Source organism: Mchenga conophoros, linkage group LG7 (genome assembly GCF_057382185.1).
Source record: "Mchenga conophoros isolate Kocher_MC1m ecotype Shallow Benthic linkage group LG7, M_conophoros_male_GT1.1, whole genome shotgun sequence".
NCBI classification, from domain to species: Eukaryota; Metazoa; Chordata; class Actinopteri; order Cichliformes; family Cichlidae; genus Mchenga; species Mchenga conophoros.
Genome location: NC_140532.1, coordinates 24,311,926 through 24,331,356, shown reverse-complemented (window position 1 = coordinate 24,331,356; position 19,431 = coordinate 24,311,926). Strand labels below are relative to the sequence as shown.

General features: G+C 39.4%; 1 protein-coding gene across 1 annotated transcript in view; it reads left to right on the top strand.

Annotated features, from left to right (window-relative positions):
• Positions 1 to 19,431, top strand: part of LOC146570163 (solute carrier family 23 member 2) — a 64,309-nt gene that overhangs the window by 20,549 nt on the left and 24,329 nt on the right. The window contains exons 3-7 of the mRNA XM_085283024.1: positions 4,018 to 4,175; positions 9,271 to 9,454; positions 10,257 to 10,438; positions 12,510 to 12,627; positions 14,187 to 14,343. Coding sequence (XP_085139150.1) covers positions 4,018 to 4,175; positions 9,271 to 9,454; positions 10,257 to 10,438; positions 12,510 to 12,627; positions 14,187 to 14,343 — 799 coding nt within the window. The remainder of the gene's footprint in view (positions 1 to 4,017; positions 4,176 to 9,270; positions 9,455 to 10,256; positions 10,439 to 12,509; positions 12,628 to 14,186; positions 14,344 to 19,431) is intronic.

Below are 19,431 nucleotides of genomic sequence, written 5' to 3'. Positions count from 1 at the left end.
AAACCTACAGCTCTGTAAAAATAAAGTTGCATTGGCTAAACCAATTCTCATTTACATCTACAGCAAATGCGAGGTCAAATTAGCAGTCATTATTCATAATCCCAAATTCCACATCCTTCTCAATTTCTTTTTGAGACAATTAAAAACTTTCTATAACTCAGTAACTTAATGATAGATATTGCACCATCAGCTTCCTTTATCTGCAGTTTAGTGCTGGACAGTTAGGAAAGTGGGCTTGTCAGTGTTTTCCAGCTTTTTAATACAGAGAAAGAGAAGTGTAACTAAAGCTGAGGTAAATGTAGTTGAAATTATAACTAGAAGATTTCCATAATCCTGACAAGTTGATGGTAATGTATTTTTTGTTGTTGCAACATTTGCGAACTAAAAAATAAACAATAATTTAAAAAATGACATTAATGTAGTTAAAGAAAATGTCTCACTTTAAAAAGGGGTGATAATTAATGTGTGTTGGCAACAGTATGTATTTACTCACAATAAGGTCTGTCAGTAACCCTAACCCTGATTCTTTAGTGACTCGTTAGCGACTTTAGTGTAAAGTCGCTAACATGTGAGTGCTTGTATGTGTGAGACGGTTCTAGACATGAGCAGAAATGAGTAAGGGGGATTTTGAGTAAAAAGGGAGGGAAAGCTAAATATGACATGTAATTTTCTTTACATTTTTAGTTAAACTATTTTAAGTCGTGTCAAAACATTTTTGGAAATGGGACTTTATTTTATTAATAACATACCAGAGTGTGGGTAAGACATGCAGCAAAGACTAGAATGTCAAGAGTTAATTTCATGGCTGATTAGCAACAGCATTTCAATCATTCAATAACATTATTTACAAGACCTGCAATATGGTTAAAATCCAAAGTGTGGTCATAAGTTAGTAGTTTAGATATTTTCAAGGTTATAATAATACCAGTTTTCTTTCAGGCTGAGTGACCTTGGTTGAACCAGCGACAAGGAAAATATGATCATGCTGTAAAAATATATTAAATTTAAGCTCCAAGGCTGGCATGTTGAAATGACCAAAATGTTGGTGACTTTATTTTCTCCTGTAGCATATTATTGATTTGTATTTATTTGAAAATAATCTGTTAGCATTTTAGCATACATATATATATATTAGGGGTGCAACGATACACAAAATTCACGGTTCGGTTCGGTTCGATACTTTGGTGTCACGGTTCGATATTTTTTCGATACAAAAAAAATGTTCATGCCTTTTTAATTTGTCATTTATTAAAATTATAAATATATATTTTAACTCAAAAGTACAGTTTTTAAATTTAACCCTAACCCTTGTGCGTGTTTTTTATTTTGACAGCGAATGCGCACCTGCGGACCACTTATGTGCACCCCTGGTTATATAGCTCGTCATATTGCAGCCACAGAAATTCTTTTGTCCATGAAACCATAAAGCTGCACTTTCTTTTTGCCTTATAGTCTGATTTGTCATAACTTCTCCGTTTTGTGGTAAGCTTTTCTTTGGCTGTCACTTCTTCACCCTGACCTGTCTTATTTGGCTCAGCAGAACTAAAATATATATCTGTCTGTGAAGGTTCTCAGTCATCCAGGTCATCGTAGTCAAATATATATCCTGCTGCTTTTACACACGCACTCACATAAGCTCAGCGATTCTCTGCGCGATCAACCTCTCACATGTTTAAGCTTGCTGCGTGAGATTTCACTTGTCATGTTTGCATAGTAAGCTAACAATTAATAAGACGATGTCAGAAGAATTGGTGCACAAATTATCATCACTCACAGATCAGTGCTGTCGCTCTCTATACACAGTTTGCGCGATTGCAAAGTGAAAGCAAAAAAACAAGCGCAAATTCAAACGCGATTGCAATATGTCACATATTGACAGCGGCTCACCGATGCCAATGACATAATTACCCAGCTACATTTCTGAAAGAATGCAAAAGCATTGACATATATTTTTCCTTCCTACAATAGCCCGACGGGCAGGGCAGAGATAGATTTTGGTAGCCCGACTGAAAAAAATCGCTAGCCCCGGGACGTCGGGCTAGCGATATTGCGAGCCCTGTATCTGATTGAGGAATCACTCATCTTTGAAAAGAGAGTTTATTACAGAGAAATGTCTCTTTCCAAAATAAAAGCTATACTATCCGCTTCTTCTGGGCTATATTCTCAGCAGCATATTAAACATATAAGGAGAATCATGTGCTAACAGCTGTCTAAATGACTCGGCTAAAGTTAGTAGCATGCTTGCTTGTTTTTTTTCTGCTTCCACTTGTCTTTGCACTAGGATGATGTCGGCGTAAATGTGCAGTCATATTCGTCGTGTTCCCACTAGTGCTTTCAGGTTAATCTCGTTGAAATGACCTTAACGCCACAACATGGCAAATCTCCGTTAACGAGCTACCACCGATCGCCCCGTGCATGGGGCTAGACGGCCAACACGTTAACGAGCTAACACACTAGTTCCCACCCATGTAATTGAGCATTGCATGGCACATCCAACATACTGTTTTACTTTAGTCCATGACTCGCTTACCTTCAGGGTCATACGTCACATGAAAACCAAAATAATTCCAAACGCCAGATCTGAATGAGGGTGGGGGAGGTCCATGTTGCAAGGAGAGCTTAACTTCTGTCTCGCTAGCTTGCCCTGCGCTCTTCCTTCTGACGATGCTGTCTGTGTTGAGCGCTCAGTGAATCTACGTTCGACTACTCCGCCTAGGCTGCACTGTCGAGCCTTGGCGGAGTAGTCGAATGCAGATTCACTGAGCGCTCAACACAGACAGCATCGTCAGAAGGAAAGTTGATAAAATAAATAACAAATGTTGTATTGTTCGATACATATGCGTACCGAACCGAAAGCACTGTATCGAACGGTTCAATATCGATACGAATATCGTTGCACCCCTAATATATATATATATATATATATGACCACTCACTCAAATCTTTTAATAAGTGATGCTGAAGGTTCTATTGTGTCTTTTAACTTGACATGGCAAAAGGCCATTTATGTTACTGATTAGGATTGACCACAAAATATGAATGTTGGGCAAAATGTAAAATCTTTTAGGTTTATACATCTGGAAAGAGTAACTTCTACCAGCCTATCTCATTCCACAAGGAATCCTCACTGCCATGGAACTGATATCTCCCTGATTGTTGCAGGTTTGGAAAATGATTAAAACAAACAATGCCCGTGTTTTCCACCCCTGTGTGAAGTATAGTAAAGCCTTGAATGTCAGCTGCAAAGACATAAAAGGATATGACATTTTTGCTAATACTTGTGGCATTACCTTCTTTTGTCAGCATTGGTGAAACACCAAGGATACCCGCTCCATTGCCCATATTATTTATTTATTTATTTTTTTTACAAATCACTTAACATTTTCTGGACGACATTGTAGGTTGTGTTGATAGGAGAATTAGCTCTGACCACACCGATGGTGTTGTCAATGACATATAATGTGTTTTGTACTTGGCTGCAAGCAGCCTTAGTGAGTCCAGATATATGTCTATGCATCACTCAAATTAGATTAAAGTGTGAGACATCTGAGACTGAACATATCCTGCCAGCCAGGCCGTTGTGTTTTGATGTAGCAGATACAAGATTGTTATTATTCTAGCTGACCACACTAGTTCTGAGTTACAAGAAATAGCCTTTGTCATAATGATTTAAAGCAAAGAAACACTGATATAGGGAAACTCTTATTGCTTACTGAGTAGAGAACATCAGATAAACTGGTATTACTGTTTTAGATTTAGACATTTCCTCAATTACACTTGGCATTTGATCTGTACGCAGATATTTTGAGATAATGACATCCAGTACAGTCTGGTATGAAATTAATTCTCATCTATGTCATTGCACATTGTGACTGTTTTTCAATAAAAAACAACAACACAGCAAGCATTAAAGTCAAATAAAAAGGAGTTTTATGAAGATAAAAACATAAATTAATCTGTATAAAAAGAAAATATGTTTAATCCTTTAAAATCTCTCTATTATTCCACTTTCTGCAGCATTACATTCTTGCTTTCGGTGGCATCATTGCAGTTCCACTGATCTTGGCTGAACCGCTCTGTATAAAGGACAACAACATTGCTAAAAGTCAGCTGATCTCCACCATATTCTTTGTGTCAGGATTGTGTACGCTGCTGCAGACGACTGTTGGAAACAGGTAACACCCTTTTATGATTTCAGTGAACCAAAGCAGACGAAAACACAAGAGTTCACACAAGAATTTCCACTTGTGTAATATCTTTTGGCACTAGCTTTGCAGTGCGCAAACTGAGACAATGCCCCACCTAAGAATGAGTGAGCGTTTTATTTGTTTGGCACACCTGATATTGGGGAAGCATTTCTTTGTTCAGTGAGGATTTTTGAGGATTAATATAAGTCTTCCTAAAACACATCCACAAAGGATCTAAAGTAACAGCCCAGCTCCTGTAGTGGTTCATGTGAACTTAAACTGTGGGTTAGTTTATTGTGGGGATCTCTAGAACAGCCGTCCCCAACCCCCGGGCCTTGGACCGGTACCGGTCCGTGAGTCGTTTGGTACCGGGGCGCGAGAGTTGAGGCTCAGGCGTGAAATGTATAGTTTTCAGGGTTTTTATCGGTTTTCAGCGTTATTTTGTTATTGTTTTTATCGTTTACTCGGTTTTCCTGGGTCTTTTCACGTGTGTTATGAATAAATTTTCTTTTTTTCGGTTGGGAGCCGAAAGAGCCGGCTCTTTTTAGTGAGCCGAGCCGAAAGAGCCGGTTCTCTAAAAAGACCCGGAAATCCCATCACTAATTTTTCAGTTTAAGTTTCAATTTTATTTCTATAGCAGATTTAAAAGACCAAGGTACATCAAAGTGCTTCACACAAGAGCCGCATTTGCGGGGTTACAGCAATAGAGTGACGAAGAAAATACAGTTATCATTACGGAAAAGTTTCAGATAAGTGGTATGGCACAAACGCAAACTGAGTAAAAATTTTAAATCGAATTTGTTTCAAAGGCTAGCTTAAACAAGTGGGTTTTTAAACGTGATTCGAAGGATTGAATGGATTCCAACGCATTGACAGTTTTTATTATCGGGCTACAGAAAACTTAAAATGAGCTTTGCATATTAGCAAGATGGCGGCGCGCACGGGTGCAGCGGCTCTTAGCTCTCCAGTTTGGTGCTAATTTTTACTTTTAATGTGGATATTTTTGAATGTTTGCAACACCACCATCTCTTACAGTCGCCAGAACCTAATTGACCTAGGTTTTAAATATAGTTTGTCTGTTTCTGGCGACTATCAGCGAACACACAACATCCTGGTGGCGATAGCGAGACCGCCAGGGTCACTGTGGATGGTCTGCCCGCCCAGCATGCGTAGAAGGCGACGGGGGAAAGAAAGCAGAAGAGGGGATGCCGGTCGGGCTCAGATGCTAGGCTACGCAATAATTCACACCGGCCAGCACTTCCGAGCCTTTTCCTATCGAACGCCAGATCCATCACCCACAAACTGGACGAATTGGAGCTACAGATAGCCAACACAAGCTTTGCACGTAACTGCAGCATTATTCTTATTACGGAGACGTGGCTTCACCCGCTGATTCCCGACGCTGCAGTCGAGTTAGCAGGCCCCACGCTACACCGGCATGACAGAAACAGCAACTCAGGTAAAAGCAGAGGAGGGGGGCTATGTGTTTACGTGCATAACGAGTGGTGTTGTAACAGCAGGATCATTCACACACACTGTTCTCCTGATTTGGAGGTTCTGGCAGTCTTGTGCAGACCTTTTTACATCCCGAGGGAGTTTACAGTAGTTATTGTGATAGCTGTTTATATACCGCCGGATGCTAACGTTAGCACGGCTCTCAGCCTCTTGCTCAACACCATAAACAAACAAAGCGACTTTAACAAAGCGTGCCTAAAGACTGTGCTTCCTAAATTTGTCCAGTTTGTGAACTTTGCTACGAGAGGAGAACACACTTTGGACCATGTCTATTCAAACATCAGGCATGCTTTCAGAGCGACACCCCTCCCCCACCTGGCTGGATCTGACCACCTCTGCATGTCCCTCACCCCCACCTACACCCCCCTGCTGAGAAAAACAAAGCCCCAGACAAAGACAATAAAAACCTGGCCTGAAGGAGCCCTTTCTCAACTGCAGGACTGCTTCTCAACAACTGTATGGGATTTATTCTCCAGCCACAACCTCCAGGAGTACACGGACACTGTACTCTCGTACATCAGGAACTGTGTTGACAATGTCACCGTCAACAAAAGGGTCAGGGTGTTTCCAAATCAAAAACCCTGGATGAAGTGCAATCCCTCCTAAAAAGCTGCAACACTGCCTTCAAGTCAGGGGACAGGGCTGCGTATAGGGCGGCCAGGGCAGACCTGAGTAGAGGCATCAGGAAAGCTAAGGCTGTCTATAGGAGGAGGATTGAAGATCACTTTGCTGACAACGACCCCAGAAAAATGTGGCAAGGGATCAATCACATTACCAACTGCAGAAGCAATAACCAGGCAACATCTAGGACTGATGCCTCACTGGCTGAGGATCTAAACCGTTTCTTCACCCGCTTTGAGACGACCAGGCCCTCAGCTGCCACACCACTTCCACCCGCCCCCAGCACTGGCACACTAACACTTAGGGAGCATCAAGTGAGGTGTGTTCTAAGGTCAGTGAATCCCAGGAAGGCGGCAGGTCCTGATGGAATACATGGAAAGGTTCTCAGAGCATGTGCTGACGAACTGACCGGAGTCTTCTCTAAAATCTTCAACCTTTCCATGTCATCAAACACCGTCCCACCCTGCCTCAAAACCTCCACCATCATCCCCATCGCCAAGAAGACAGCTGTGGCCAGCCCAAATGACTACAGGCCTGTTGCACTTACGCCTGTAGTGATGAAGTGTTTTGAGAGACTGGTCTGTCAGCACATCAGGGCCGGTCTGCCTCCCACTCTGGACCCCCACCAATTTGCCTACAGGACAAATCGAACCACCGAGGACGCTATCTCCATAGTGCTCCACACTGCGCTGAGTCACCTGGAGCACCGAGGAAGCTATGTGAGAATGCTCTTTCTGGACTTCAGCTCAGCATTCAATCATATCATCCCAGAGATCCTGGTCCAGAAACTGTCTCACCTGGGACTCTCCACCCCCATCTGCCTCTGGATCAAGGACTTCCTGACAAATAGACCACAGTCTGTCAGACTCGGCCCCCACCGGTCCAGCACCATCACACTCAGCACCGGGTCTCCACAAGGATGTGTTTTGAGTCCCCTCCTGTTTACGCTCTACACATCCGACTGCTCCCCTACCCATCTCTCAAACACCATCATAAAGTTCGCGGATGACATCACAGTGGTTGGACTCATCTCAAGGGGGGATGAGTCGGACTACAGAGATGAGGTCAACAGACTGAGTGAGTGGTGTTCAGTTAACAACCTCCAACTGAACACAACGAAAACTAAAGAACTTATCTTGGACTTCAGGAAGGGCAGAGCAGACCCGGCCCCACTTTACATTCACGGGAACTGTGTGGAGAGGGTACACTCCATGAGGTTTCTGGGCATGCAGATCTCTGATGACCTCTCCTGGACTGCAAATACCACGGCGGTGGTTAAAAAGGCCCAGCAGCGTCTCCACTTTCTGAGAGTCCTCAGGAGGAACAACCTGGAGGAGAGGCTGCTGGTGACATTTTACAGAGCCACCATAGAGAGCATCCTAATGTACGGCATAACAACATGGTATGCAGGGTGCTCAGCTGCGGACAGGAAAGTACTGCAGAGGGTCATCAACACAGCCCAGAAGATCACTGGCTGCTCTCTGCCCAGCCTGGAGGTCACTGCAAACTCTCGGTACCTCAGCAGAGCTGGCAATATCATCAAGGACTACTCTCACCCCAGCAACCAACTGTTTGAACTATTACCGTCAGGCCGACGGTACAGGTCACATAAAACCAGGACAAACAGATTCAGGGATAGCTTCTTTCCCAGAGCTATCACCGTAGTAAATAAGCACAAAAACAATTGAACCTATTCCATACCGTCACTGTCATTATATTATGCTGCTATTCATACTGTCATTATATTAATGATGCTATCCTGTATATATTGTACATACTATTGTTTGAGTACTTATGATTGTTTTTTTTGTACTTTTTATATTTTACATTTATATTTATTATTGAAACTTGCACCAAGGGAGTGGCACTCCAATTTCGTTGTACTCTGTACAATGACAATAAAGGCTATTCTATTCTATTCTATTCAGGTTACTGCCAGGACTTGCTGGGAAGTCCTACCAAGGAGGGGTTAACATTAATATCGCACTACAGCCAAATCCTTTGTTTAAAGAATGAACACTATGGGTGTATTTTATTTAGTTTGAAATTTTTTCTCTGGATGTTTGAATTAGTTTTAAACACAAACTGCATTCTCACTCTTCATTATGAGCATATGGCACGGGGAAAATAGGTACATAACTATGACACGAGTGTAGTCTAAACTAAGAGGAAAGAAATAACATTTGATTTCGTTCCCAAAAAATACATTACAGGACTCTGTAATAACAAAGCTTGACTACCCTTTGGCAGATTACAGTATAATAAAACCAATGGATTGTACACTATACTATACATTTGCAGATAGGTTTTACAAGCACTAACTGATTTGTAAAATGCTGTAAATTAAATTAAATCAGAAAAACACTGTCATATCATAGATAGACTAGAAAATAAACAAACGATTGATCGATACAGGTTGTCGTAAGCTCTATGCAGACAGGTACACATACCACCAAGTCAGATAATGATTGATGGGCTAAGGGAGGAAGACAGGATGAATTGAATGTCACATATTTTGACAAACTTGAAATATCAGGAAAGGGATTCCATTTGTGATAATCAACTGCCAATTCCTAAAGTGTCTAAATGAAGAATGAACCATGGTTCCTCCTCAGCTATAAATAATAAGTCCGCCTAATCTGTGCAGCAATTTATTTTGACAGTTAAATGATTATGTGTGGAGAAAAACATCAGCATGATTATTGTCCATTTGCCACTTAAGGTTAAAGTTAACTTTTAGGCCAATCTTATGGATTGTTATTTCATGAGATTGATCTATATACGTATATACCTGTGTGAGAGAGTAAAATCAGTGTAGTTATTTTGAAAAATAAAAATTATCTTCAGGTTTGCTTTGAGTATACAAAGTCAAGCGTAATCAGAAGAGACTTTACACCATTTGGTCAAGTGACCTTTGACCTTTAACTTTAAAATTATTGACTTGCAGGTTACCAATCCTCCAGGGTGGCACATTCAGTTTCATCACACCAACCCTGGCAATTCTTGCATTACCCAAGTGGCAGTGTCCTGTGCCAAATGCACCTGTGAAACCATTGGTGCAGTTTCATAATGGCACCAGTCAGCTACAAATGGAAAATTCAGATGAGGTCTGGATGACAAGAATGCGTGAGGTATGTTCACTTGTGTGGTTAAAAAAACAAAACAAGGTGTGTGTGTGTGTGTGGGGGGGGGGGGGTATAAATAAGCAAAGAAGTGAAAAATATGTTGTCAAGACTTAACATTTAAATGTGAAGTTGAATTCATTTTAAGTCCCTCGACAAACAGGAAAAAGGACAGTGTGAAGAACCCAACGAGAGAAAAGCTACATTAAGATAAGATAAGACTTTATTGATCCCACAATGGGGAAATTTCTGCGTCACCTCAGCTCGGGTACAGATATCAGAAGGAAATACAAAAATACAAATAAGTACAATCAATGAAGATAGATAGATAGATAGATAGATAGATAGATAGATAGATAGATAGATAGATAGATAGATAGATAGATAGATAGATAGATAGATAGATAGATAGATAGATATTTCTCATCAGAGGCTGCACAGTACATACTATTTAGAAACTGTGGCTAGCTGTCAATGTGAAGTTCTTTGTTAGCATGTGCTCAAATTACACAACTGCTTGAATTCTGCTATTTTTAAATCGCTAATAGACAGTCTGTTTCAATTTTATCTGTCCTAAATTTCAGATTTTGGGTCAAACCAGTGAAAATGTGAGACTTTTAACTTGAACAGTTTTTAGAGTTTCATGTTCTAAAACTGAGTTCTGCAAAAGGCCTAAAACTTAATTTTGAAAGGTTAAAGTCAAACGAAAGCATTATAATGGCAAAAGATGCACAGCATTTAATTTTAGATATGAAACCTTTATGTTGGCATAGGGAATGACATTACGTCCTTATTGTCTTATCTTCCACAGATCCAGGGAGCCATTCTGGTATCCTCTCTCCTTCAGCTCACACTAGGCTTATCTGGGCTGGTGGGCCTTGTGCTAAGATATATTGGTCCTCTGGCTATCGCTCCCACCATCAATCTCATTGGTCTGTCACTTTTTACTGAGGCTGGAAAGAAGTCTGGAGGCCACTGGGGAATAGCTGCTCTGTGAGTTAAAATCCTGATTAGCTTTATGTTGGAAAATATGTTGAAAGAAGTCTCTAAGCTCATCAGAAGTGTCTACCAGTCCTAATTCTGTCTTTATTATATCAAAGCATATAATTCTAACTGGACAGGAAACCCATATTCACACGTTGCTTTACTTGCCACTTGCCTCTATGGTTGCTGTCAAAAGACATAGACTCACCGTGGACCTGAATGTTTTGGTAATACTGAGCTTTCCATAATTCCTCTGAAGTGAATGCTTGCAAAGAAAGGTTTTATGTTCAAATTAGACAGAAATTAAGTTGACCATAGTTAACACAAGTATTGTTGGAGGAGTGAGGCTCAGGCATTCAACCCCAAATAAAACTATACCAGCTGTTAAGCACAGAGCTATAACAACGTACTGCAGTGTACCAGTGGAAATGGTACAAAACACAGTGGACTTAATAATTACAGTGGCAGACTACTTCAGAGTTCTTCATTATAGCTCGAAAGCATCAGTTGTAACTTAGATACAATTGGGTATTACAACAGGGCAATGACCCCAAGCACACATGGGCTGGTGTAATGAACTGAAGCACTCTTTGTAGAAGCTCAGGTATGGGATATATTTGGCCAGGCGGAAGTAGATCTTATTGCCTCCAGGGCGAACACTCTCTCCTTCTGTTCTATGCCATACCTGGCAAAGAACAAAGACCCGCTCTACCTATGAGAGCAAGTCACCTACTAATCATGAGGTTGGTGGTTCGATCCCTGCCTGCTCCTTGGGCAAGATACTAACCCCAAGTTGCTCTCCGATGCAATGTGTGAATGTTAGATAGAAAGCTCTTGTGTAGAAGAAGCATACAAAAAGAATTCTTTTATGAACGGGTATGAATCGGTGAATGAGTCAGTGTATAGTGCTTTGAGTACTCAGAGCAAAGTAGAAAAGCACAACATAAGAACCAGTCCATGGGAAGACGTGCTCTTAAATGCATATCCGCCAGTAGAAATGATACTTCCAGTTCTAGAAAGCACTTTTATAGTTGGGCGCTGTTTTGATTTGAGGTCCTCTCTCTCCTCCGAGCTGATCATTCTGAAGCCAGTCTCCTCCTCTTTGGTAACTCCCATGACCCCTGTGTACTTATATCCATCTTTTCTGTGTGCCAATAAAGGCTGTGAAACTATTTGATTACCTTTTCCATTGGCTCTGCTTTCTGGTTCACCCTTGGTATTTAATCACACAAATGATGCAAACCTACAAATAAAACAACAAGAAGCCAAAAGAGCCTGACAAACATGAATGCGGACATTTTGAAATGGACACTGAGAGAAATCAAAACACCAAACCAAAATCCTAAAATAGAAATAAAAATAAAATCTTCAAATACTAGAACCACCATGAACATCGACCATTAACCAAGACTGAAATATGGGGTCAAATTCAAAAACCACAATCAGTCTCAAGCATCATGACATTAATTCTATATTGACAAATTTACCCTCATTTATTTTTAAAACATAAATGCCTACTGTGTTAATCCACATCTCCAGCTAAGAATTGTGCCCTGTCTAGTGCTACCCTGTGAAATCTGTCTTCATTTAACATTTCTATCTTGAGATAATGCAGACTAATCCTGTTATATAGAGAGATATTTGTGGGTTTTAAAAGGTTGAGCACATCCACCTCCTGGTGCCATATATGGATAGTAATCATATCCTTCATAACTTCAGCAGTCTCTCTCTGGCCCTCATCCATCAATAGAAGTGTCAGTCCATATCCTGCAGCTTGTAGAAGCAGACATGGACAGCTTATTTGTAAATCACCTCTTTACTTCTATCTGACCAGTATTCATGCACAGTATGACATCTTTCATCACATTTAAAGTGTTACAAAAACATATCATTTTCAGGTGTCAAGTACCAGCCATGCCTGTTGTGTAAAGTGGCATGTTTTCACTTGCCCTGACCTCCCTGTAACAGTGAACCATGCCCTGCTAAAAAGAAATTCCACAAATAGCTGGAAGCAAGGGCCAAGCCTTTGGGGAAATTACTATGATTAACACATTTTATCCCATTTTCTTTTTTCCTATAGCACAGTGGGTCTGATTCTACTGTTCTCCCAATATCTCAGCAACGTTGATGTTCCAATGGTTTCTTACAAGAATAAAAAATGGATGGTGTTCCAGTATCCACTCTTCAAGCTGTTCTCTGTGAGTTGTCAAAATTTCCAAGTCTAATATGTTTCACTTGCTTTCCGTTGTGATAAAAAAGATCAAATTAAATGATGGGACCCCAAAAAAACAGTTTCGACCATCCTAACCTTGCTTCATAAAAAATTTAATGAAAAATAAGTTGTGAAATCATGTGGAGTCAAGTCAAAGTCTGCCAGTCAAGTTAGACTTGAAAAAACTAAATGTTGTCTATTTGTATAATAGACAACATTTGTATACTGAAAACAAGTTTACAATTTGACTTTTTGTTAAACACTAGTATGTTGAATCTGCCTTTTAACTCTGTGTAGGGATGATATTGCCTCTACTTTTAAACATTATTATGGCAGTCTATAGTGCTGATAACATTACACTGGGAAAAAAATCTTTTGAAAAAATCGTTTTGAAAATAGAAAGAAAAAATAATATAATTTATTTTTAAGCTGTTGTTCTTTCCTCTTTCATGTTCATGCAATGGGATACCTTGAAAGTGTCTGTGCTCGGCTGAAACACAATCCTTTTGTGGCTCCCAAGAAGACAACAAGCATCAAAACTTGGCATGCTTTCAATAAACATTTTTCTAGAATGAGATCTGTTTCATATCAGCAGCTACATCTCTGCTGCAGATAAAAGAAAATTAAAAAAAGTTTTGATGACAGCATCATCCATGGCTTTCTTTTTAAGCTACTAAAAAAATAGAGATTTAAAAGAATGGCAAAAGATCAAATGGTGGGTAGAAATATTTCCAGAAAAGTCTGAAAACACCAACAACATCTAAATGCCTGTTGATATTAGAGTAAACAATGCTTAACTGCTCTAGCTATTCATCAGTATTCATTATCATAAAATATGGTATTTTTCTTTCTATCTAAGAAAAGATTGTGTACACATAATGTGTACCCACACATAATGTGTACCCACAAACAAAAGTACACACAATCTTCTGTCAAGTCATATTCTTTTTTAGGCTATCATTATAATGGATATGATACTTGGTAACTGAAATCTTCTAGAATTAATTATCTCAAGTTTACCCATGAACTTTCCATGAATCCCACTCAGTTATCTTCATTCATGGATTCTACAGATCAATGTATCATGATGACTTTAAGGCAGAAATTTAGATAATATAATGAGCTCATTCTGCTTGCATGTTTGCCTGACTATGAGTTATGCTTTCACTTTCCTCGATATGTCCTAAATAAAAGCATTCATGTGCACAGTTCTTTTCTCCCATGTAATCCCTGTACAAATGCGATGATTAAAAAAAACCCACTGGAGTCCCAGACAAACTGTATGCACATGTATTCAGGCTCATATTTATGACAGCTGCAGAAGTACATCTACCAAATTGATCAATAATGTGATCGTGCTTAAGCTGTCACCACCATCTTACATTTGACGAAGGGGTGTGGATGGAAAGGGCTGGTTTATTGGTTTTAAGATAGATTCACGTGGAACATCTTATCACCTCAAAGTGTTACTGAAAACAAATTCGGACTTGCATTTTTTGTATTAGTTAAATTTTTTGTTTTTCTGTTTTTGATAACAAATTCCAGGTTTTGTTTGGCATGTGTGGTGGCTGGCTTATCTGTTTCTTGCTGACCATTTTTGATGTCCTGCCTTCAAAGTCTGATAAGTATGGCTTCTCAGCCAGAACCGACATAAACCTGGATGCTGTTACAAACTCTCCATGGTTCCATGTGCCTTATCCTGGTAAGTGAATAGGTATCATACTTCAAACAGTTCTTTTATTTTACTATATATATATTTTTGTTTACTTTTTTAATTTTCTTGAACACCTTTCCTCAGAAATCTTTAATTTTAGTAGTTGTAATACCCTTATTAGGGAAACTACTTTGCTTCATAAACATATAAAGTTGCAAAAGTCCTGTAGTAACTGCATTATTAAAGATCTGCCATTTATTGCTGTATTACAAATAAAGTAAAAATTCTTAGAAGTTATGTTACCATTTGGCTTGCTTGCTTCTCATTAGGCTACTCTTGATAAACATGCAAAACTGTGGTTAGTTAACCCTTTGACCTACCATAGAACCAAGTCCACCAGAGCTTATATTATATTTTTACATGCTGTAGTGCCATGTTTGGGAGCATTTCAAGTTGCTATACATCAATACAACCATTATAGCCCAAATTTTAATAATATGTATGCATTAAGTGCATAGTAATTGTTGGAAAAAATGTTGAAAGAAGTTTTTGCTTTTTTAACATATAATACAGAAATTTAAGAGGCTTATCCCTCAAAACTGTAAATACAAAATAGTTGCACAAAATAGTTTCCAACCACAGGAAATTTATTTTGAGTGTCTTCATAGTTTTATTTTTGAAAGACAACAATTTTTATGTACTGCAGGAAAAACGAAAATAAATATTATAGTGCAAATTTGCAAAAAAAAAAAAAAAAACAGCATATGCATCAAAATAAACTATTTCCAGCAGTGCAATATGAGTCCTAAGCATCCCAGAAACGACACAGAAAGTCATAAAGTCAAACATAATTTTTAAAAACACCAGTATAGGCTTACAAGGCCCTGATGGTAAAAAACTACATTTCCGAGATTATGACGTCACTCCCTATTTCGGGCAGGTAATGGCGGACATGTGATAGTTCTATTCCAGCGTAGGAAGTGTTACGAACAGCTGATCGGATCGGCAATATTATGTTTTTGTTGCTGCAAGCGCTTTTTATGCAATTTTTGCAAAGCTACATGTGGAAGGAAACTGTGACCTAGGAAAAGCTGATGGCATAAGATGTAAGTACAACTCCTCCGGTTTCATATGCAAAAAAAAATATTGCGCTAGCTTACGTGGTTGCAGTTCTACCAGGATTTAAAAATAGTTATGCAAAACAGAGCGTGCCTGCTCCGACTGGCTTTAAAGGGTTAAATGTTGCACAATTGCTGTTAACTGATTCACACATGATTAGATATGAAACTAGACATTTATTTATGATTGATTGCTTAATGCGTATCTGCTAAAACCTTGGTATGTAAGTGAAGAGTGACAGATTGATTGAGGCATAACACCTTGTGCCAACAGTCAGTTTGCTCTGACTGGTAAGAAGTCATGTGGGATTTGACTGCGGAATGTCTGTTTTGTAGTTTGAAAGAACACATGTTTGTAGAGGATTGGGACCTTTTTTAAAAACAAAAACAAAAAGGAGATCAAAGCAAAACAATATCATTTTGTAACAGGAACAATATATAGTCCAGGTAAGGGTATAAAATGCATTTCCCTGTTGGAAACTCACAGGTTCAGCTTGATGTCAGTATTTTTTTATTCAATAAACATGCTGGGAAAGTCAGCTGTAGGACTTTAGTTGTTTGCACCTATCATCTGCTGTTTACAGATGGTACAAAAGTATCCATATTACTGAGTTCAGATATTCCAATCGTGGCCATAGGCATATAAAATCAAGGATGAAAGCGTACAAACTGCGTCTACTCCTTCTTTTCTTCTGAACGAATGGGTCACTCTCAGGAGCTCAGGGAATTCCAGCATGACACAGTTATAGGATGCGACCTGTGCAACAAGTCCAGGCTTGAAATTTCCTCGTTATTAACTATCCCACCGTCAACTGCTACTGGTATCATAACAAAGGTGAGGTGCATAGTGTATATATGACATCAACCTTCTGGCCTCACTACAGACCTCCAAAGTTCATGTGGCCTTCAGAATAGTGCAGTGTATATAGAAGAGCAATTTATAGAGAATGTCATGGAATTGGTCTCAATGGCCAAACAGCTGCATCCAAGCCAGTCACAACGCAAAGTACAGAAGGGGACAAGGTCCCATAATTTGTACGTTGGTCCATGAGTCCTGACCTCAACCTGACACCTTTGGGATAAATTAGAGCAGAGACTGTGAGCCAGGCCTTCTCTTACAACATCAGTGTCTGACTTCACAAATGCACTTCTGGAAGAATGTCAAAAATTCCCGGAACACTTGAAGCTGTTATAGCTGCAAATGGTGGGCCAACATTATATTAAACCCTTTGCATTAACCATGGGATGTCACTCAACTTGATGTGTGTGAAGGCAGATGAGCAGATTAGCAAATACTTGCCGATACTTGCCAAACAAATACACAAAATTGTTTGAAATGATGGCAGGAAAAACACTTGCCTTTTAATGATGTCCTGTTGTGAACCCAAAGAATTTTGACAGCACATGATAGTTTTTAATGTTAGAAGTTGAAGACTGAAAGCAGTATTAACTGCAATAGTGCAGACAATGATAAAGATAGTGAATGTTAAATAAGTTTAATTAGCATGTTTGGGTTTTATTGGGTTTAGCTGGTGATAATCTGAAGATTTTGGTACAGTAGAAATAGATATATACCTTTTATACCTTTAATCAATGGAAAATTGCTCAGGAGATTGCTAAAGGAAGAGATTTCCCCAAATATCAAGGAACTGAAAACAAAGTTTTATGTTGCAAATTCTCAAAGATGCTGGGAAAATCATCTTTTCAATAGCTAAAAAAGTCTACTGGCGAGCCAGATTTAAAAATAAATGCATCCTCTAGTGCAGCAATGGGGAACTCCAGGCCTCAAGGGCCGGTGTCCTGCAGATTTTAGATATCACCCTGGACCAACACATCTGAATGAAGTGATTAGTTCATTGCCGGGCCTCTGGAGAACTTCAAGACATGTTGAAGAGGTAATTTGGTCATTTAAACCAGCTGTGTTGGATCAAGGACACATCTAAAACCTGCAGGACACCGGCCACTGAGGCCTGGAGTTCCCACCCCTGCTTTAGTGCCTGTTGTGTTAAAGTTGTGACAATGTTGTATGTAATGACAAGGATTTTAAATTTGATTCTGGATTTAACAGGGAACCTATGAAGAGAAGCCAGTTTGGGTGAAATATGCTCTCTTTCTAGTCCCTGTCACTACTCTCGTTGCAGCATTATGGATCAACTGAAAACTTCTCTGAGAGCTTTTAAGACATCCTGATAATAACAAATGACAGTAGTCCAGTCTAGAAGTAATACGTGTATTTACTACTTTTTCAGTATCTGAGACAGAATGTTTCTAAATATTATAGATGTTGCGCAAATGAAAGAAACCACATATCTTGGTCAAAAACAACTCCAGGATTCCTGCCAGTGTTACTGGAGGTAATGCCATCCAGAGTAAGCATCTGGTTGGACACCATATTTGTAAGATTTTTAGGGTCAAGTGCAATAACCCTAGTTTCATCAGAATTTAGAAGTAAAGTGAAATTAGACGTCTTAGAACTCTTTATGTCTTTAAGACACTCCTGGAGTTGAACTAATTGGTGTATGTCATTTGGTTTACATATCCAACTTTTTCTGTATTTAAAAAAAAGTATGCTATGCCTAATGGAATAATACTACCTAATGGAAATGTGTACATTGACACCCAAACTCAAGGACTTTCTTGACTCAAATGACAACGGAGAGGTCTCTGATTCAACACTGTGGGAAACATTAAAAGTCGTAATGCGTGGTGAAATTATTTCCTATAGCTCAGGCCTCAAAAAGGAGAAGATGAAGCAACTTTCTGAAATTAATAGTGCCATTCCTCGTCTAGAAAGGGCTTACCAGAATTCTAAATCACCTGAGGATTACAGAGAGATATTAAAACTCAAATACGAATACAATGCAATTATGAGTGACCAGGTTACCAACCTACTACTGAAGCTGAAACATAAACATTTTGAGATAGGAGACAAACCCGGTAAATTGCTAGCGCAACAACTAAAAGGAACACGAGCTTCGAGAGCAATTCACAAAATAAGATCTAAATCTGGTGCTTTTCTAACAAGCCCTATAGAAATTAATGAGCACTTCAGAGAGTTCTATCAGGAGTTGTACTCATCCCAGCTGAATGTAACACAGTCTGCCTTAAATGACTTTTTTGATTCTCTCAGTCTGCCTAGGCTAGATGAAGCTGCCAGAGATCAACTCGATTCGGACTTTACATTGCAAGAAGTGGTAGCTGCTATTAAGTCATTTGCATCTGGGAAGGCTTCAGGCCCTGACGGTTTTGGCATAGAATTTTATAAGAAATTTTGTGATGGTCTTGCTCCATTCTTGCTTAGGATGATGCGTGATTCTAAAAACAGGGGCGTACTACCCCAAACTCTGTATGAAGCAAATATTTCGTTAATCTTGAAGAAAGGCAGAGATGACTCAGATCCTGCTAACTTCAGGCCAATTGCTCTTCAAATTTTTGATTGAAAAGTGATAACCAAAATTTTAGCAACTAGACTGAACAAGTACTTGACCTCTATTATTCACCCCGATCAAACGGGATTTATCCCTGGCAGACTTTCTTTTTTCAATGTTAGAGGTCTTCTCAACACCATCTATTCTGACCATGGTAGTTCGGCAGGAGCAGCAATTTTAGCTCTTGATGCACACAAAGCCTTTGATCAGGTTGAGTGGTTTTATATGTTCGAGTCATTACGGAAGTTTGGGTTTGGTGAAATATTTATATCTTGGGTAAAATTTGTATACGCAAATCCAACCTGTTCAGTTCTCACAAATGGAGAGAGGTTGGTGCCATTTCCTTTGCAGCGCTCTGTTCAGCAGGGCTGCCCCCTGTCTCCTGCTCTATTTGCTCTGGCATTAGAGCCCCTTGCGATTAAGATAAGAGCACATCCAAAAATACAAGGGCTCTTGGTCAGAGGGGTTGAAACTGTTATTAGTTTGTACGCAGATGATGTACTATTATACCTGCGTAATGCAGAAGACTCTGTACCATCCCTTCTTAATCTGGTCACCTCATTTGGCAAAATTTCAGGATATACAATTAA